General features: G+C 44.6%; 1 protein-coding gene across 1 annotated transcript in view; it reads left to right on the top strand.

The window, feature by feature from the left end:
- Positions 1–5,692: 5,692 nt before the first annotated feature.
- The window catches only part of FAR2 (fatty acyl-CoA reductase 2), a gene marked incomplete at its 3' end in the record, with an annotated part of 50,239 nt that continues 34,144 nt past the window's right edge, over positions 5,693–21,787 (top strand). The window contains exon 1 of the mRNA XM_081083704.1: positions 5,693–5,918. Coding sequence (XP_080939830.1) covers positions 5,730–5,918 — 189 coding nt within the window. The 5' untranslated portion in view covers positions 5,693–5,729. The remainder of the gene's footprint in view (positions 5,919–21,787) is intronic.

Below are 21,787 nucleotides of genomic sequence, written 5' to 3'. Positions count from 1 at the left end.
CACAGCATACTTGGTAGCTTCCAAGAAAAGGCAACAGAATTACTTATAGATGAGATTGACTTGGTTATCTACAGAATTATTAATATACGGCAACCAATACTAAATGGTCTTTTTCTCGGCTGATCTCATGCTGGTCCTTGTCATTCTTTCTTAAGTTAGCCCATTATAGGTTTAGATTCATAAAACTGAGAGTCAATCTAAATGAAAAGTGAGGTTAGTAATCTAATTTATGAGACAGAAAGAAATTTTGTTAAATAAAAAGTGGGAAATCTTTCTCTGGAAAAATCTTCCTTCATCTCCACTTTGAAGACTATCCAGTTTGCCACACATATAATTTGCTTGGGTAACTGTCATTAGTTACGAATGATCCAATATAGACAAAATAGGGTGTGGCAAGGGGTCATATTTATACATAGCTTTACAAGCAGAAGTTTCATCCTTGAATCTTGACTTTTTAATAGGATGTGCTGAATATTATAAAATGAGAATTAAAGAAGGCCCTAGAGCAATGGTTCTCTGGGGAGGTGGGTGGTGGCTAGAGCACATTTAACAAAGTTCACACCCTGCATTGCACTGAGCAGCCCCACAACAAAATGCATCTGTCCCAGAAGGTTAATAGAGCCAAGGCCCGGAAACCTTCATCAAGAGTAAGATTCCTGCCCTAGCCAGCTTGGCTCAGTAGATAGAGCATCAGCCTGCGGACTGAAGGGTCCCAGGTTCGATTCCGGCCAAGGGCACATGCCTGGGTTGCGGGCTTGACCAGTAGGGGGTGTGCAGGAGGCAGCCAATCAGTGATTCTCTCTCATTGATGTTTCTATCTCTCTTTCCTTCTCCCTTCCTCTCTGAAATCAGTAAAGAAATATATTAAAAAATAAATAAGTACGAGTAAGTTTCCTCAGAGGCAAAGTTTCTTTTATAAAAGTGCCTTTATCTAAAGGACAACCAAGAAATTTGGATAAACTTGTCTCCCTTAAATATTTGAATCTTAATTTTTTTCTTTTTCCAGAACTACTCACAGAATAATTAAAGTTCCCATATGCTGTGCAAAAAAAATATATAACTTGGCACAACTATTACAATTATTTTAAAATCTGTTCACTAGAAGTGAGAACAGCCTCATTTTACTATCAAAAGGAGAGTAAAAACTATTTTCATTAATGATCATGGGGAAACTGGTGATCCTAAGGAGAAAATGCTCCAGAATAAAAGGAAGACTCTAAGCTGCATACAGCTGGTTTACTACCATCGCAGAGTAGTGCCTGGCTCAGAGTGGACATTTAGTAAAAAGACACTGGCCCAGCCGGCATAGCTCAGTGGTTGAGTATTGACCTATGAACCAGGAGTTCACGGTTCGATTCCCAGCCAGGGCACATGCCCGGGTGCGGGATCGATACCCAGTGCGGGGCCTGTAGGAGGCAGCCAATCAATGATTCTCATCATTGATGTCTCTATCTCTCTCTCCCTCTCTCTTCTTCTGAAATCAATAAAAATATATTTAAAAAATACACTGGGTGACTCTCATAATCTCCTTATTTTTTTCATTCAAGCATCTGATATCCTGCATTGTACGAGATGAGTCTGGAGTTTGCAAAGTGACGTGGGCTTTTCACAAACGATATCATGGGCTTAAAGGATAGGAACCTGTCCTGTGCTGTCTGCACCTATGATCTGAGATTATATAAAAGGCAAGCCCTGCCCTGGTTGGTTTGGCTCAATGGGTAGAGCATCGGCCTGCAGACTGAGGGGTCCAGGGTTCGATTCCGGTCAAGGGCACATGCCTGGGTTGTGAGCTCGATCCCCAGTGTGAGGCATGCAGGATCAGCTGACCAATGATTCTCTCATCTCCCTTCCTCTCTGAAATCAATAAAAATTTTTTTTAAAAAAAACAACAACAACAGCCCTAACCAGTTTGGCTCAGTGGACAGAGCGTCGGCCTGCAGACTCAAGGGTCCCAGGTTCGATTCTGGTCAAGGGCATGTACCTTGGCTGCAGGCACATCCCTAATGGGGGGTGTGCAGGAGGCAGCTGATCGATGTTTCTAACTCTCTATCCCTCTCCCTTCCTCTCTGTAAAAAATCAATAAAATATTTAAAAAACACACACACAATAACAACAACAACAACAACAACAAAAGGCAAGCCGTGGCCTGGTCAGCAGTTCGAAACATATTTCTCCTTCTAGAGTGGCATATCCTTCACAAATGACTCTAAAATTATTTTAATGTTTAAAGTAAGTCTTTTAATGAATTAATTACATTAGGAGTTAACAATTCCTGGACCTTGCAAAGCTATGCCATATGGAAAAAGTTTCAGGGAGCCCATTTTTATATAGGAGTTTCTGGGGCCAGCAACCAAGCCATAGTCTGAGAGTAGAAGCAAGAAACAGAGGAAACATCCCTGAAGCAGCTTTGAGCTGAGGATGGACATTCTCTTTGACATTTTTCAGAATCGGTTGCCTTGATTGGAGTCACGGTCACCGTGGTCACCTGGTCTTGACGACCAGGAGATCAGTTCCGGGAGACACTGGTGTATGTTTTGTTTTCCTCTCGGGGCACTCGGTGTACCCTGCTATGGTTTCTGTTGTGTTTGAGAAGTATTTGGGCTGTGGACAGAGCAGGCAAATTCCATTCTTTGAGGACATATCAAGCCTTCCTTTGTCTCATGAGAAATAAGCTTGGGAGAGGTATGTTTCCTGCTCTCTAAAATTCTTCATCACAGGTTGCAAAACTGTCTGGAACCAAAATGTCTTAACAGTATATTTGCATTTCTAGAAAATATAACTCCACTAAAGCATATGAGATTACAAAACAATGATATTATCAGAAGAAATGAGGTTGGGAAGTCACTCTATCCAAACTCGGTTTCCCTTCCTTAATTTTTCTGCCCCAAGCCATGCTCACTTGTGCCAAATATTAGAGTGGAGGAGTATGGTGCCAAAACATTTTCATATAGAAAAGAATTGGCAAGATTCATCATCTAGTGGAGTTGTGTTTGATGATAACACCATATTTGGCTTGACAATGAATTGAGTTACCAATTGTCTCCTCCTATTTCCAAAAGAGGGTATAGAAAATGCTTCAGACAGAACATTTAAAGCAAATGTCAAAAGGAAAAGCAAGAACAATTAAGAGGGAAAATGTGGAACTAGTGACTGTATTGATAGCTGATAATAATAGTATATACTTAATGTACTCTCTGTGACATATTTTTAAGAGTTTTACATGTCTTCACTCATAGAATTCTCACCACAGCACTATTAAGGGGATACTTTTGTTGTCCCCAGTTTATTGCAGCATAGAGATTAATAATTTGCCTGGGGTCACACAGCTAATAAGTGATAGACTGGGATTTGATTTCGGGCAGTCTCCCTTAGAACCTGTGTCCTAACCTAGGATGTTATCTAAACACGTGACACCACTTTTCTGAGCTTCAAGGCAGGCCAGGCAAGACGAGTCTGTATTTTTCCAAAGTGCTCAGTTCTTGAGAAAATGGTTGGGTAGCTTGTGATATGAATAACATTATATAATATGACAAAAATATCATTAATTGATGTTTTGCACAAGGTCCAAATGTGTTCCTCAAAATAATATTTCTCACATCAACCCTCAATAAAATGGGTTTAAATAGCAGTTCAGTCGGTCTAACAAATGTTAGATCTGAAACCCAGATTTCCTAAAGTGAAGAGTATTGATGATGGGGTGTGATTTCTGTCATCCATCCCAGTTTTATCTACATTTGTAACAGTCTTGTTTATGTATGTGCTTATCTCTGTATCCCGGGCCTCCTCTGCTGGAGTGACAACATGGCAGGTACCCAAAACCATTTGTTGCATAATTTCATGAATGAATGAATCTTCTAAAGGCAAAGAGTTCTGCTTAAGAGAATAGCCACAAGATCCTCAAAGTATAAATCATGACTATAAATTATAACGTGTACATTGTAACTATGAAAAGTCATTCATTGTTCCTGAGGAGTTACTGGCAGAGTGACCTTGACCGAAGCTGAAGAGGCTGGGTGTGGACTCTTGGACTTGTTGCATATTCTTCTTTATAACCCCGATGCCAAGGCCAGTCCCTTGAGCTGTTGTTATGCAAGATCCACACCAGCCCCGTCCAAGCAGACAGCCGAGGATTTGCTGTAGCCGGAAAAGCCAGTGGACGGAAAGGAAGTCTGCTCCCCTAGAGCCAGCACTGCCTTCACTCAAAACTCAGATGCTGCTTCCAGTCAACAGTCTTTTAGCTGGGCTTATAGACAAGCACTTCATGCTGCATTCCTCCTGCATGGGGACTGTGGGTCAGGAGTCCCAGCAACCAAGTGCTGCAGCTGGCTCCCACCACCCTCTCCCCAGGCTGTGGAAACAGGGCCTTCAATGGATTTACCTAGCGCTCGGCTGCACCGGTGCTATTTCAGGGCTTAACCAGCCTCTGGTCTGTGGCCTCCCTGTGCAACCTTCTCTGCCCTTTCTCGTTTGCAGTGTTTCAATGCTGTGAGCAGCATATGAAGGAAAGGATGGCACTAGACCAGCCGTGGGCAAACTACGGCCTGTTTGAAATGAATAAAACTAAAAAAAAAAAAAAAAAAAAAGACTGTACCCTTTTATGTAATGATGTTTACTTTGAATTTATATTAGTTCACACAAACACTCCATCCATGCTTTTGTTCCGGCCCTCCGGTCCAGTTTATAAGAACCCATTGTGGCCCTCGAGTCAAAAAGTTTGCCCACCGCTGCACTAGACCCATTTTCAGCTCAAGGAAGAGAACATAACAATTCAGAAATGACTGGGTAGGACAGAGCCAGTTAGCTCAAGTGAAACCAAAAGTTATTTGTTCCGATAATGTCTCTAAATAAACTGCAATGGGCTCTGGCTGGTGTTGCTAAGTGGTTAGAGCATCACCCCATGCACCAAAGGGTCGAAAGTTCGATTTCTGGTCAGGATACATACCCAGGCTTCAGGTTCGATTCCTAGTTGGGCATGCCCAAGAGGCAGCCAACCGATGCTTCTCTCTCGCGGCAGTGTTTCTCTCTCCTTCTAGAATCAATGAAAAACATATCCTTGGGTGAGGATTTAAAAAAAAAAACTGCAATGAAATAATAATGGCATCATAATTTTAAAAGTTCTCTAGCTGTTCTGAGTTTTGGGTTAACAGGTTATAGAGCCACTCCTCGCCTTATTATTTGCATTTTGCCATCCTGACCCCCTTTTATTCCCCCGGACAGCATGCTACACCACACCCTGGACCTTTGTCCTGTCTCGCTCTGTATCTGGCTTGGAACACGCTTGCCACAGCCCTCCTCTGTCTTCCAGTTTCACCTCAGGTGTCGCCTTCCTGAAATTTCCAGGTCCTGCTGTGCACCCCTCCACTGTGTCCCCTTGTTTCAGCACTTACCATGCTAGATACTGCATAACAATCTCTATGTGTCTGTCCCCTGCATTCATCTGTGAGCAATTCCTTGAGAGCAGGAACCATGTTTTACTCATTTCTTGCCCACAGTTCCCAGCATAAAGTCTGGCGTGTACAGTGAGCTGAAAAAATATTGATTACCGTGAGTCATGTTGTCAATAAGCCATGATGCTATCACTCTAACCTTTCTCCGCATTCAAAATTCTGAGAGCCCCAAAAACAGTTTAAACGACCGCAATTTAGAATTTTCAGGAATGTAATCTTCTGTTATTTCTCTTCCTTTTCAGGAACCTCTTTCTGGAGCCGTGAGAGACAAAGGGAAGAATCATGTCCTCGATTGCAGCTTTCTATGGTGGCAAGTCCATTCTCATCACCGGGGCCACAGGCTTCCTGGGGAAAGTCTTGATGGAAAAGCTATTTCGCACCAGTCCGGACCTGAAAGTCATTTATATCCTTGTGAGGCCCAAGGCCGGCCAGACACTGCAGCAGAGGGTCATCCAGATCTTAAATAGTAAGGTATGTCTCCTGGGAAGACACTTTGGGCAAGGCGACTCTCTACAAAGCGACTCCTTACAGTGTCTTATGTGGCCTCAAATGGCAGGTGAAGGCCAGGATATGGGGGCAGAGGGAGGAGAGGATACCAACAAGATACCAACCAACTGCTCCTGGGAATGTGTCGTGCTTTCCCATAAGAGAAAAGAGAGTGCTTAGGCTCTGTCCCGGGCAAGTGAGCAGGGAACCTCCATGTGGGAAAGGAATGTTTGGGGAGCAAAGGGACCAGGTGCTGCGAGGCTCCAGATCCAGGGCCTGTTAAGAAAGACATGGATAACATTGAGGGCAGCTTGCCCTGGAGGCAGAACTAATGGGAATTGGTAATTAGCCCAGAGCTCTCTTGTACATTCCACAAGCCAGGGGGAGTCAAGCCTCAGGATTCATTCGGGAGTCAAGATGTTATATCAGCTTCAAGGAGTCACCTTTGTGACAAACACTAAGGGAAGAATTAATGAAAAAGAAATATAGGTTAATGTAAAAGGAGAACTAGCTCTTCTGACCCCAGCAGAAAGGATTAATATGAACCAGGAGAGAACGGCATGGATTGCCGAGGGAGCTTTCCTCCAGCCTGTAGAACATTTGTCATGTGCAGGTACTTGGGGGTTTTATTTTTAGTAATTAGAAGACTTCTTCAAAGTAGGTGTTATCTATTTATTATGAGACTAGAGGCCCGGTGCACAAAATTCCTGCATGGGGGGCGGGGTCCCCTCATCCCAGCCTGCACCCTCTCCAATCTGGACCTCTCAGGGGATGTCCTACTGCCGGTTAGGGCCAATTCCAGGGATTGGGCCTAAACCAGCAGTCGGACATCCCTCTCAAAATTCGGGACTGCTGGCTCCTAACTGCTCACCTGCCTGCCTTCCTGATTGCCCCTAACTGCCCCCCCCTGCCAGTCTGATAACCCCTAACCGCTTCTGCCTGCCTCCCTGATTGCCCCTAACTGCCCCCCCCCCCCCACTGGCCTGCTTGCCCCTTACTTCCCACCCTGCTAGCCTGGTCGCCCTCAACTGCCCCCTCCTGCGGGCCTGGTCACCCCCAATTGTCCCTCTCTGCCATCCTGGTCGCCCCTAACTGCCCCCCCCCACTGGCCTGGTTGCCCCCAACTGCCCCCCCGCCAGTATGGTCACCCCACACAGCCTGCTGTTCAGTCATTTGGTCATCCCTCACTAACCCCCCTGTCGGCCTAGTCACCCCATGCAACCTGCTGTTTGGTCATTACTGTTACTGTGACGGCGTCCCGGACAATTTGTATATGCCTCTATTATTAGTATAGATCAGCGGTTGGCAAACTGTGGCTTGGCAAACCACCGCTCACGAGCCACATGTGGCTCTTTGGCCCCTTGAGTGTGACTCTTCCACAAAATACTGGCTCTTCCACAAAATACAGACTTCTGCACATGGGCCACAAAGTTTCAATCACACTGTATGTGCACGCCCTCACGTGGTATCTTGTGGAAGAGCCACACTCAAGGGGCCAAAGAGCCGCATGTGGCTCATGAGCCGCAGTTTGCCAACCACGGGTGTAGGGTGTAGATCGTTGCAGTGCAGGCTGGCAATTTTGCAAAGGATTCACAACAAGGGGGCTAGTTGTGATTGTGGGCTTCAGATTGTCTATAATTCAGAAGTTCATAGTCTTTCCTTAGTGGAAAAGGGATTCGGCTGGGTAGGGCTTATATTTTTGGTTTGGGCTTGATATTTTGATTTTATCACTTATGAGATATTTTCTAAAATAGTTGTTTGAAAAGAAGCTGGGCATCTTGCATACCTTCTTTGATGAGTTCTTGAACTGTACGACCTCAAGAAGTTGTACTTTGGAACACTGATTATGTTAAAAACTATAAACAAAACTGAAAGCAGTCTTCAGTCTGGAGAAAGCACCAGGGTTTGTTAGTTTGTGAAAACCAAGTTTAGTAAAGACCAAGATTATTAACATAATTGTCTCTAGTTTATTTTTATCTTCCTTTTGACATTTCACTGATCCCTCAGAAATCCAGAAAGCTTGGAGCGATAGAAAGGAAAAGAAGGCCGGGTGAAAGCTTACAATGACTTAATCCAGAGGGGTTTTGTTTAAGGGAGGACCCAGGTAAGTTCTAAAAAATTGGATCACTTGTGGTTCAGTTTGAGGTGGGCATGTTAGGGACTTAGGGGCTTGTGAGAGGAAAGGAAATCTGACATGGGAGGGTCAGGAATAACCTGAGGAATAACCTGCAGCTCTCTGGCAGTTCCAGAAATGTAATAAGCATGGAATCCTCCAGTTTTCAAAGAAGTACACAAAAGTCAAGTCCTGCAAAACTAGCATCAATGATATTATAATAATCATAACAACTACTTACTTAATGAGTGTCAGCTAAAGGACAGATGCTTTTATAGTCCTCACAACAACAATCTAAGGAAGGGTTCTTTGTTTGTTTTTCTCCATTCAAGACCATATTGTATTTTTTCCCTTATTATTATTTCACTAGAGACCCGGTGCACAAAACTCGGGGGGCTCCCTCAACCCGGCCTGTGCCCTCTCACAGTCTGGGACCCCTCGGGGGATGACCACCTACTGGCTTAGGCCCGCTCCGTGGGGGATCGGGCCTAAGCTGGCAGTCAGACATCCCTCTGGCAGCCTGGGAGCCCTCAGGGGATGTCCACTTGCCAGCGGGGAGCAGGACTAAGCTGCAGTCGGACATCCTAAGCGCTGCTGAGGAGGCGGGAGTGCCTGGCCAGCCTGGGTGAGGGGCTGAGGGCCGTTTGCAGGCTGGCCACAGCCCCTTCAGGGTGGGGGTCCCCACTGGGGTGCCTTGCCAGCCTGGGTGAGGGGCTGAGGGCCGTTTGCAAGCTGATCACAGCCCCTTCAGGGTAGGGCATCCTGCTGGGGTGACTGGCCAGTCTGGGTGAGGGGTCGAGGGCTGTTTTAAGGCTGGCAAAGCCCCCCAGCAGGGACCCTCAACCCATGAAGGTGTGGCCATCCTGGGTTAGGGGCTGATGGCTGTTTGCAAGCTGGCCACAACCCCCAGCCACCCAAGCTCCCAGTGGAGGCTGGCTGGAAGCAGGTATCTGGGATTTGTTTATCATCTATAATTGAAACTTTGTTGCCTTTAGCGGAGGCCACAGCTGGCTCAGGGCTGGTGGGAAGCTTGGCTTCCTCCATCGCTCAGGCAACCAAGCCTCCTGCTTGCTCCAGCTCTGTGGCTGCCTGCCGCCATCTTGGTTGCGTTAATTTGCATATAGTCGCTCTGATTGGCTGGTGGACATGGCTTAGGTCATAGCAAAGGTACAATCAATTAGCTTCTTTGTCTTTTATTAGTGTAGATATCACAGAAATGGCCATGTAGATGCCTGTTGCAACATAGTCTTGTCCCTGTAGCTGCCTCTCCTGATAGTTCTTGGCCAGGTTGTTGCCTCTGGTGATAGTACCTGCTTCTTGCTATAGTGCTGGATAGTGCCCTGCCCTGTGGTAGCTGCCTGTTGCCATAGTGACAGCCTCTCCCTCTCAGGATAGCAAAGCCCCCGCCACTCCGCCACCCCCCCCCCCCCCCCCCCCCCCGCCACCCGGCCTGGTCAACCCCAAGAGGAAATAGTGACTTCCTCTCATGAGTGACTTCCTCACTGATAGTAACTGCTTCTTGAGATAATGCCCAGCTGGGAAGCTGCCTCTGGCAATAGGAGCTGCCTGTTGCGATAGTGTCCAGCTGGATAGCTGCCTGCTGCAATATAACCCAGCCAGGTAGCCGCCTACTGCGATATTGTCCAGCACAGTGGTTGCCCGTCAGGAGATTGAGGGGATTCCAAGGGAACATGTATTTTTTAAATTTAAATTTAATTTTATTGAATTTATTGGGATGGCGTTGGTTAATAAAATTAAATGTCTCAGGTGTACAATTCTATAGCATATAATCTGTATATTGTATTATGTGTTCACCACACCAAGTCAAGTCTCCTTCCATCACCATTTATATCCCCTTTACTCCTCTCTCCCTCCCCTATCCCCCTCGAACTCCAACTGTTCAACATTGTCTTTTAAAAAAAATATTTTTGTTTCTTTCACATCTGGGAAGCTTCTAAGGAAAATAAGCCATGTTTCATGTGTTGCAATATGAACATGCTCACCACACCCCATGCTTTTCAACTTGTGGGTGCTGAGGTTTCCTAAGCCAGCTGCTTAGTCTCTTACTTATGAAAAATGTGCTCGTTTAATTATGAACTAATCAGCTTTCCATCTTAACCAAACCAATTTCAGATACAGAAATTGATATTTTCTCTATTTTGCTATCTATAACAAAATATGATGTCCCCTGCTATAACAGATAAGTAGTTGGAAATAAATCTTACAGTTGTGAAATTCCAAGAAATATTGAGAGTATTTTGAGGTTTATTAGTGCCATAAAGATGTGGGTTGTTTGGTGTGTTTTGTTTTGTTTTCCACAACAACCACATTCCATGTATGTCTACTTAGGATCTTAAACTGGCTATAATCTACTCTGAATAACTTGCTAAGAAAACATCAAGACAAAATCCATACCTGAAAAATAAACCCCAAATAGTTGAAATTACATTAAGACCGAGGTAGTTAATTAAGAGTGATCACAAGGCCAGCATCTAAGCAAAGTTTCATTGAGAAGATACCATATTTTTCTGTGTATAAGACACTATTTTTTTCTAAAATCGTTAGACTAAAAATTGAGGGGTGTCTTATACATGGAAGTCAGCCAAGGAGGAAACGGCACCGTGTGTAGCTGCCCATACCTTGTCAAACAGACTTCCTCCAATCATGAGCCTTATTGTTACTGATGTCAGCTGATGCCGTAATTGGAGGTGGAGGTGAAGGTGGAGAGTGCAGAGATGCAACAGGGACTGGAGCATTCTGAGCCCATACAATTTTTAAAAAATAAAAAGATAAATACCGATAAGTGATTATCTTACTCTGCAAAATTCAAACTGAATGTAATCAGCTATGCAAAAGAGCATGGAAATAGAGCTGCAGAGAGACAATTTGGACCTCCTCCCACTGAATGTATGATCAAACAGTGGATAAAACAGGAAGAACAACTCCTTAAGATGCCAAAAAAGAAGGCCTTAAGAGGAAAACCAGAAAAATGTTTAAAATATTGATTTCTTAATTTTGGATTGGGAAAGGGGGGGTGGTCTTGTACATGGGGGTGTCTTATACACAGAAAAATATGGTGCCAACAATGAGTCTGTCTTTTCCTAGCAAGTTATGGTAATCAGACAAGGGAAGGGTCACAGAGAGATTATGCTGGGTTTGGAACGCAGCATCAGAGAAGACCAGGCACAAGTCAAGGTTTCCAGGAAGGGCCCATCCTGCATGATGTAACCAGAAAGTGGATTTATAAACAAAGGAGAGCTTGGCAGGTTGCACTGTATAATTCAAGTCAACTTCTCTGGAAAATATGAATTATTCAATAAGCCCTCAGTTGGCCCTGAAATAAATCAACTTTGAAATACCCTGGGGAGCTTTCTGTAATGAATCATGCAGGGTCACACATCGGGCCCTCAGTTCACAGAACTGATTAATTGTGTTTCAGACAATAGAAGATGGGAAAAGTTAATGAAACAGTTAATTGAGCCTTTTGCAAGACTATCACTGTTTGGTCGTTTTCTAGACAACATTATGTAAATTAATCCTTAAGAGGAAAAATAATGCATTTAAAGACATTAACTTTGGCCCTAACTGGTTTGGCTCAGTGGATAGAGCGTCGACCTGCGGACTGAAAGGTCCCAGGTTCGATTCCAGTCAAGGGCATATACTTTGGTTGCAGGCACATCCCCAGTAGGAGGTGTGCAGGAGGCAGCTGACTGATGTTTCTCTCCCATCAATGTTTCTAGCTCTCTATCCCTCTCCCTTCTCTCTGTAAAAAATCAATAAAATATATTAAAAAACGAAATTAACTTTGAAGTAATAATAAAAAGCCAACAACTTCGAACTAAAAACATTAACACTGAACCAAATAACATCTGCAAAGAAAAGGCCAACAAGCTGAACTTGTTGAGTATTAAGAAACACCCAACTGAAATGTTAATTTCATTTTTTGTAAAGTTCCTTGTTAATTGCCAGGGTCCAACCCCAGCAGGTCCAGGGGTCCCCAAAGGTGTGGACAGAGTCGGCGAAGAAGGAAAGACACGGAGACAGCGTTCAGTTGATCAGCAGCCTAGCCAGGATCTCCAGCCAAGTTCTGGTCTCCATCTCCAGAGAGGTTCTGCTGTTTATTGTCTTGTTACATCCGTATTTATCCCAGTTGATTTTAATCCTGTCAATTTCTATTACAAAGGTTAGGGCGTTTCTTATCTCCATTCCAGGGAGTAAAGATTATGTAGCTTCAGCATGATTGTTTGTAGTGATTAACTACCCGCCTGGCACTTAGTTAAGGAGTTTCATCCCCTCCCTGACTTCAGGGAAAAATTCCTACCTGGGGAAACAACCCTTCTAGGAGAGGCATCCCCTCCCTGACTTCAGGGAAAAATTCCTACCTAGGGAAACAACCTTTCTCGGAGAGGTGACCTTGGTTAAAACACACAGCGCTAAGGGGAGCAAACATATTAAGAACAGTATGCTATATACGCCAGGTCCCTTGAAACATATGCTGTGCAGATGTTTCTTTCCTGCAGCAACTGTGTCAAGCAGCAAGGATGGACCGGCTTCCGGCAGTTAATTTTTAAAGACCCTTTGTTTAAAGAAACAAAACAAAACAAAAAAATCTTCCTGTTTTGTAAAAGCTGCTTATCCCTACTTCCAAAAATGAATTCCTAATTGACTTGAATATTTCTTTTATATCTCTATATAAGGTAAAGGCAACTGAAAACAAGTTTATATTATAAATCCCCAAAGCCAGTTTTGTTCCATTACTATATTTTTTCCTAAGAAACCAATTATCCCACAAAAATCAAGAGGCCTCTATAAACTTGGGACAACTAGAGGGACTATAATCTTGCCAGGCATTTAAATTTCCCATGACTAACAAACACACACTTTTAAAAGCCTGTAACTGGTTTTCAGTTTGACAGTTACTCAGCTGAGATTAGCTGAAGCATGTTAAGCCTCTCCCCTGTGGGCCATTTCCTTTCTTTCAAGAGAAAAAGAAAAAAAAAAGAGATTGATTTAGTCCTGTGGAAATACTAAAGATCACAGGAACAGAAGCAATTTATTCTCTCGATTCCTCATTTTCTTTTTCAATAACCATTCACTAGTTACCTCGATCACTGACATGATTTCAGGTGTCCATCTCCATCCCTTCTTTTTAAATTGTTTCCAATCACGCCAAGCCTTTTTTTTTTAAAACTTCCAAATGCCTGTACTAATTTCACACAAACAGTCACTAAGCCACAAGATTCAACATGACTCTGGAACACATTCAGTTTTCAGAGGTATCTGGATCACATGGTCTAACCAGAAACCTTGAGATGACCCCACACACACAAATACTCACACATACATGCGCAGCTGTCAGATTAGGACCTTTGGAAAATGGACTATTGTGGAAGCAGAAAGGGAGTTTTTCTATTATTAGGAACCTATTAAGTGGCAGGCACTACCCTAGACATCTGACTTTCATTACCCTATTTAATCTTCACAGAACTGTGGTATGCCGTATTGCAACCTCTGCAGATGAGAAATTAATCCAAAAAAGTTGACATCTGTCCAAGGAATGACAGCAGAATTTCTCTTTTTTTCCCTTTAATATGTTTTTATTGATTTCAGAGAGAGGAAGGGAGAGGAAGAGAGAGAGAGAGAAACATCAATTGGCTGCCTCCTTCACACCCCCAGTTGAGCCTGCAAGCTGGACGTGTGCCCTGACTGGGAATCGAACCCTGACCTCCTGGTTCATGGTTTGATGCTCACTGAACCACACCCACTGGGCGACAAAGCAGGAATTCAGTTCAGTTCTTTCTTCTCTAAAACACCCATGCTTTCCCCGCTGCATTGCATTGCCTCCCCTAGGATGTTGCTGCTTCTAACCAGGTAATTGATTCTCCAGAAGAACTCTGTGAAACTGGCCTTGGGTGTGGGAACAAGGCATTCCCAAAGTGATGGACTGAACATTGTGTGGCCTCTAGCACTTATGTAAACTAAATTAAAATCTTGTTGAATGCAAAATTGTTTTTAAGAATAGTAGAGTGTCTGCTGAATCATTAGTTCTCCAGGTCATCTAATAAGATCGTCTGGTGATTAGCATTGTAGATAAACTAGAGGCCCAGTGCACGAAATTCATGCACGGGTAGGTTCCCTAGGCCTGGCCAGTGATCAGGGGCGATCTGTGGGGTGACAGGTGGGTCAATTGGGGGGACCCTGATGGTGTCTACCTTGGAGGTGACCAGCAGGGCGATCGAGGAGTGGTGCCGCCTGCTCACCAGGTGGCCCCGCCCCCCCCTTGGTCATCCCACTGCCACCACCAGTAGCCTCTATCTGTGGGAGGCAACCGGCAGGGTGACTGGGGGGTAGCGCCAGCCCCGCCCCCCGCTGCCGCCTGCTTGTCAGCCGGCCCCATGCCCCCCCACTGCTGCTGGTCGGTCATCTCCTTCTGCAGGGTAACTGGCAGGGCAATTGGGGGGCCCTGTTGGCACCCATCTTGGCTGGCCTGGGGCCTGTGGGCTTGAGGCAGCTCCTGCATTGAGCATCTTCCCCTGGTGGTCAGTGTGCATCATAGCAACTGTTCCTTCCACCAGTAAGTTCGCCGTTCAATTGATTTGAATATTAGGCTCTTATTATATAGGACTAGAGGCCTGGTGCACAAAAATTTGTGCACTCGGGGGGTGGGGGTGCCCTCAGCCCGGCCTGTGCCCTCTCACAGTCTGGGACCCCTCGGGAGATAACGACCTACTGGCTTAGGCCTGCTCCTGGGTGGCCAAGGGCAGGCCCAATCCCTAGGTGCAGCCCCTGGTCGGGCTCAGAGCAGGGCCGATAGGCAAGTTGGGGTGCCACCCCCTGTCATGCACAGAGCAGGGCAGATGGGGAGGTTGCGATGCCACCGTCAGTCACACTCAGCGTAGGGCCGATTGGGGTTGGGGCACCGCCCCCATCACACTCAAGGCAGGGTCGACGGAGAGGTTGCGGCACCACCCCCTGTCACACACAGAGCAGAGCCCATCAGGGGGTTGGGGAGCTCCCCCCTGTCACTCACAGAGTAGGGCCAATAGGGGAGTTGGGGCACCGCCCCCTGTCACACACAGAGCAGGGCGGATCAGGGGGTTGGGGCGCCGCACCGTGTCACACTCAGGGCAGGGCCAATGGGGAGGTTATGGCTCTACCCCATCACACACAGAGCAGGGCCCATGGGGGAGGGGGGGCGCCGTACCCTGTCACACACAGAGCCACAGGGCGATCAGGGGGTTGGGGAGCTCCCCCCTATCAGGCACAGAGCAGGGCTGATCAAGGGATTGGGGTGCCTTCCCCTGTCACGAACAGAGCAGGGCGGATACAGAGGTTGTGGTCTCGCTCCCTGTCACACACAGAGCCGCAGGGCGATCAGGGGTTTTTGGCGCTGCCCCCTGTCACGCTGATCCCGGTGCCGGGAGGCCTCTCAGCTCCACTGATCCCGGTGCTGGGAGGCATATTACCCTTTTACTATATAGGATAGAGGCCCGGTGCACGGGTGGAGGCCTGCTGGTTTGCCCTGAAGGGTGTCCTGGATCAGGGTATGGGTCCCGCTTGGGTGCCTGGCCAGCCTGGATGAGGGGGTGATGGCTGTTTGCAGCTGGTCACACACCCTTCAGGGTGGGTTCCCCACTGGGGTGCCTGGCCAGTCTGGGTGAGGGGCTGAGGACTGTTTTCAGGCTGGCGGGTGACTGAAGCTCCCAACTGCTCCTTTTTTTCTTTTTTTTTCTTTTTTTATTCTGGGCCAGCTTTAGCTCTGGCTCAAGCTCTGAGGCCTCTGCTGCTGAAAGCAGGTATCTGGTTTGTTTGTTTTCTATAATCGAAACTCTGTATCAACTCCAGCTCTGAGATCCCGGCTCACTGAAAGCAGGTTTCTGGGGTTTTGTTTAGCTTCTATATTTGTAACAATGTTTCAAACTGCAAGCTCAGAGGCCGGCAGTGGCAGGCGGGGAACGTTGGATTCCTCCGTCACTGAAGCAAGCAAGCCTCATGTTAGTTTCAAGCTGCCTGGCTGCCGGCCACCATCTTGGCTGGCAGTTAATTTGCATATCACCCTGATTAGCCAATGGGAAGGGTAGTGGACGTACGGCTAATTACCATGTTTCTTTTTTATTAGATAGGATGGGCACCAGAAGGCATTCACCTAAGAGGTGAGTCATTTGCCCCAGTCACACAGATAATAAATGATAGAACTAGGATGCAAACCCTGGCCTTCCTGATTCCAAGAACCTGACTGATCTTTCTGATACATCATTGATGGCTCTCCTCTTCCCTGTGTATCAGACTCATTAGAGACTTGCACAAAGCACAGGGGCCCAAGCTTCCACTCAGAACTGTGGAGTCATGCTCTCCACAGTGAGGACATCTGGGGTTTTGGTGTTTGGTTTTATAAACAACTTCCCAAGCAACCCTGCTCTGTGCCAAAGTTTGATAACCACACAACCACACAACACTGCATTATTCCTGAAGAAATGGTCCTCACTAAGCAGTAAAAACTTCTAGGTCAGTTTTTTATATCTTATGGGAGTTCATTGATGAGCTAGCCAAATCCCAACATTTTTTAAATTTTTGAATCTTTACATTGGGTATGATGGTTTTATTTTTCTTAATTTTCATGTACTTATTTGTGCTTAATTGTTCTCAACTTACATTATATCCTTTCTTAACAAGTCTTTCTTGTTTGAGAGCTAACTGGCACGACCCATTGGTTCGCTTTTCCTCCACACTCTAAAATTTCTCTGACAGATGTTACAGGTTCTCTTTTGCTTTAGAATACCAGATGTTTCACAAAGATTGCTCTTTAGTTGAAGGGAGCTTACCTTTTTTTTTTTTTTAATATTAAGCGCATTTTAGTGGGTTCTTGGGACTAAATAATATAGTTAGTTATATTTGAAGAGAGGGACTCAGTAAACTGAATAAGGATTAAAGACTCTCATGATCATAAAAGATTTGATTACACCAACGGTGCCCAGGAAACAGTGACCGAACCTCTTTGTGCATACCTCCAACATGAGGTCATGTGGATGGTGGGGGTTCAAGTTCAGGACATCTACATTGCTTCAAAAGCACGATATAAATGTCCTGCTTCTAAGAAAAATGCAATCTTAGTGTCTGGCTACCCAAGGTGAGTTGTACCTAAGGAGTTTATTGGTTCCAAAATAATTTCTCTTTCTGGTTTCCGCATTCTGCTGAATTTTCTTACTTAGAATTTGCGAAGTTTCTCTCTTGCCTCTGGGTGATAAGTTACTATTGCCATAAATAAGATAGTCACTCATATTTAAAAACAAATTAGTAGAGAGAAATACTCGCCAGTGTAGTGTTAAATCAAGGAAACACTCCTGAACTTTCCAAGAAAAAAACAACATATAGCTTTGTTATCAGTTTGAAATGCTTGGCTCACAGCCCAGCTGTTATCTTGCAGGGACCACAGAAATGTGCCTGCTCCTGCCACACGGTTTCATATGTGGAGAAGCAGCAGCCCCTCGGCTTGAGTTTTCCTAAATGGCGAGTAGTTGTTCCTTCTTTACCGTCTCAGTTTTATACCACTAAGTAAAGAATATATGAGGCCCTAGCCGGTTTGGCTCAGTGGATAGAGCGTCGGCCTGGGGACTGAAGGGTCCCAGGTGCGATTCTGGACAAGGGCATGTACCTTGGTTGCAGGCACATCCCCAGTGGGAAGTGTGCAGGAGGCAGCTGATCGATGTTTCTCTCTCATCGATGTTTCTAACTCTCTATCCCTCTCCCTTCCTCTTTGTAAAATATCAATAAAATATAATTTAAAAAAAGAATATATGAGAAGGAATAAGATCAGCACTTAAAATTTAAAATAATTATATTAAGTTCTTCATTGGTGGGGCTTCAGTGAAATTTTTGAAATTATATTTTTCACTCATTTTTATTCCGTCTACTTTTTCTTGCCTTTCGACCATGTCTCACATTAGTGATACCCCGAATGGCGAGCTGGGACTCTTCTCACAGGTTCTTGTCCTATGAAGTTTGAAGAATAAATTTGCAGACTGAAAGATTGTAAGCAAAAGTGTGGAAGTTTATTGCAAGTGTATACAAATTCCCCCTGGGACAGGTCCCCAAAATGAAGACCCCTGCTCGCTCTCTAAGATGGGAAAAAACCAGTCCAGTGAGTCTCTTTGTCTACGGGTTTATAAATGCTCGAAGCTTCTTTGTCTGTTCATCCTCCTTTCTAATTGGACCCTTCCTTATTTTATGTCCCCATGTTTTCCTACTTGGCCTCTTTCCCCCTTTTCCCTGCATGGTATCAGTTTCCAAGGTTCACAGCTCACCCAGTGCCGCCCTCCTCTTCTTCCCCTTACCTTGTAACATTCTTGTAAACAATCGGGTGGGTTGGAGCCATCTATCTCCCGCCCATCAAGTATGCATTCCTCTCCCATGGACCCTTACCCTAAAACTGCCTTTTCCCTAACTGCCTCTCCTGTCTCTAAAATCCTTTCATTAGCAAAAGAAATGTTCAGAAGAGCTGATATCTATTGAGGATCCATGTGCATCATTTCGTCTGTCCTTTGGGCTTGTCATTATTACAAAGGAAAAGGGTCTGCTCTGCTCTGAGAATTTCCAGCTGCCATTAGCAGTTTGCACAGAGGGCCCAGGGTGTCTTTTTTTAGGAGTAGTGATTTGCCACCTTTCATCCTCCCACCATGAAAGAGCTGGGAGCCAAGCAATTTCAGGAATCCAGCTCCCATTTATGATTCCATTAGTATTCTCACAGTAATTAATTTAAGTTAATAAACAAAATTTGAATCCTTTCAATGAACTGAGAGCTGCCAAGTATAGATGGACAAGAATCAACGAGTTTACAAACCAGGGTCGGGGGGCGAAATGTAAGCCCGGGCTTTACAAATGGACATGAGTTTTTCAGTCAGTGTTTCTCCAAGTATGTCAGACCTATCAGTGGAGCCTGTTAAGAAGTATAACTTCCTGGGTGACATACCAAACCTACCATGCCCAGGTCTCTGAGGGTGGAGTATGGGAATCATTTGTATTCAGTCCCCAGATTATTCTTATGCCTATTGCTTGAAAACCACCGATATCCTGTAACTGCCCTGGGCAGTTATAAAGGGAAATGATATTTGTTCATCAGTAATTATCTGTGTTATCATTCCAAATAAGAAGTTCTCATCTTGGGATCAGTAAAAATCAACTAGAAAACTTCATGTAAAATGCAAAGTCCTGATTATGTCCCAGTAATTTTTTATTTAGTGGGCCCAGGAATATACTGTGTATGTGTGTACATGCTGAGGTTAAAAAACATAGGTTTGGGGATGCAAACACCTCAGGATAAATTGAGTAATAAGAGCTTGTGCAAGAACCTACATTCTGTATGGCTGGGCTATTTAAACCTTAAAATGAAAATAATAACATTTACCACACAAGATTAGTAGTTCGATTCATTGATTTTATTTATTTTATTTATTTATTTATTTATTTATTTATTTATTTATTTATTTAATATATTTTATTGATTTTTTACAGAGAGGAAGGGAGAGAGATAGAGAGTTAGAAACATCGATGAAAGAGAAACATCGATCAGCTGCCTCCTGCACATCTCCTACTGGGGATGTGCCCGCAACCCAGGTACATGCCCTTGACCGGAATCGAACCTGGGACCTTTCTGTCCACAGGCCGACGCTCTATCCACTGAGCCAAACCGGTTTCGGCGATTCATTGATTTTAAATAAATATATACCCACACTTCCATTTCTCCCAACCTCCAGCCCCTGCCTCTGGCAACAATCACCAATATGTTCTTTGTATTATGAGCTTGTTGTTTTTTTTTGTTTGTTTTGTTTTTTTTAAATATATTTTATTGATTTTTTACAGAGAGGAAGGGAGAGAGATAGAGAGTTAGAAACATCGATGAGAGAGAAACATCGATCAGCTGCCTCCTGCACATCTCCCACTGGGGATGTGCCCGCAACCCAGGTACATGCCCTTGACCAGAATCGAACCTGGGACCTTTCAGTCCGCAGGCCGACGCTCTATCCACTGAGCCAAACCGGTTTTGGCAAGCTTGTTGTTTTTTATTTTGCTTTGTTTTTTAAGATTTTACATATCAAAGAGATCATATGGTATTTGCTTTTCTGTCTGACTTATTTTATTAGCATAATGTCTTTGAGGTCCACCCATGTTGTCACAAATGGCAACATTTCATTATTTTTTATGGCAAAATAACGTTCCATTATATATATATACTAGATGCCCTATGCATGAATTCGTGCACTGGTGGGGTCCAGCCGTCCTGCCCCAATTCAGCTGGGGAGAGGGGACACGGGAGGTTGGCTGGCTGGCCCCGCCCCCCTGGTTGAATTCCCGATCAAGGGGACAATTTGCATATTAGCCCTTTATTATATAGGATATTCCATTATCCTATATAATAAAAGAGAAACATGCAAATTAACCATCACTCTGTCACTCTGCCACTCCGCTACACCAACCAGCCAATGAGAGTGACTATGCAAATTAACCCAACAAAGATGGCGGTTAATTTGCATACACAGCCACAGAGTGAAGACTGAAGACAACTGAAGATGGTGGCGGCCAAGGAGCTGGAGTGAGTAGGCAGCTTGGGTTGCACCCGGTGATGGAGGAAGCCAAGCTTCCCACCGGCCCTGGACACCGCTCAAGGAGTGGCTGGGGGCATGGGCTCCGCTCAAGGAGGGGCTGGGGGCCTGGGTCACCGGGGGAGACCCAGGCTTCCAGCCCGCCCTGGCCTCCGTTCGAGGAGCTGGAAAGAAAAAAAAAAAGGAGTGGCTGGGAGCAGCCAGAGTGGAGAAGCCTAGCCTCACTGCTGCGGCCAGACCAAAGGCCTGGGTCCCGGGTGCCGGAGGAAAACTGATGCCAGCAGCCAGGGGAAGGAAGGCCTATTGCACAAATCTTCGTGCAACAGGCCACTAGTATATATAAATATATATTCCATTATCTATATACAATTTCTTTATCCATTCATCCGTCAGTGGACACCTAGGTTGTTTTCATATCATGGCTACTGTAAATAATGCTGCAATGAACATGACAATGCATATATCTTTTCGAGTTAGTATTTTTGTTTTCTTAGGATAAATACCCAGAAGTGGAATTGCTGGGTCATATGATAATTTTGTTTTTAATTTCTTGAGACATCTATGTACTGTTTTCCATAGTGGCTACACCAATTTACAATCTCACCAACAGTGCATAAGGGTTCCCTTTTTTCCACATCCTCTCCAATATTTGGTATTTCTTGTCTTTTTTATGATAGGCATGCTAACAGGTACAAGGCCATATCTTGTGGTTTTGATTTGCATTTCTCTGATGATCAATGATATTGAACATCTTTTCATGTGTCTATTGGCTCTCTCTATGTCATCTTTGGAAATGTCTATTGAGATCTTCTGCTCAATTTTCAATTGGATATTTTTTGCTATTGAGTTGTATAGGTTTTGTTTTGGTTTTACATATTTTTAATATTAGCCCATTTTCAGATATATGATTGCATATATATTCTCCCATTCAGTAAGTTGCCTTTTCATTTGTGTTACTGGTTTCTTTTGCTGTGCAGAAGTTTTTTTTACTATAATGTAGTCCCACTTATTTATTTTTTTTCCTTTGTTGCTTTTGACTTTGATTAAAAAATAATTGCCAAGACCTATCAAGGAGATTACCACCATATTTTCTTCTAGGAGCTTTATGATTTCAGGTATTACATTCAAGTCTTTAATCTATTTTG

This window comes from Myotis nattereri (assembly GCF_964212035.1).
Source record: "Myotis nattereri genome assembly, chromosome: 2".
In the NCBI taxonomy this organism is placed as follows: domain Eukaryota; kingdom Metazoa; phylum Chordata; class Mammalia; order Chiroptera; family Vespertilionidae; genus Myotis; species Myotis nattereri.
This window is presented reverse-complemented; position numbering and strand designations above follow the sequence as displayed.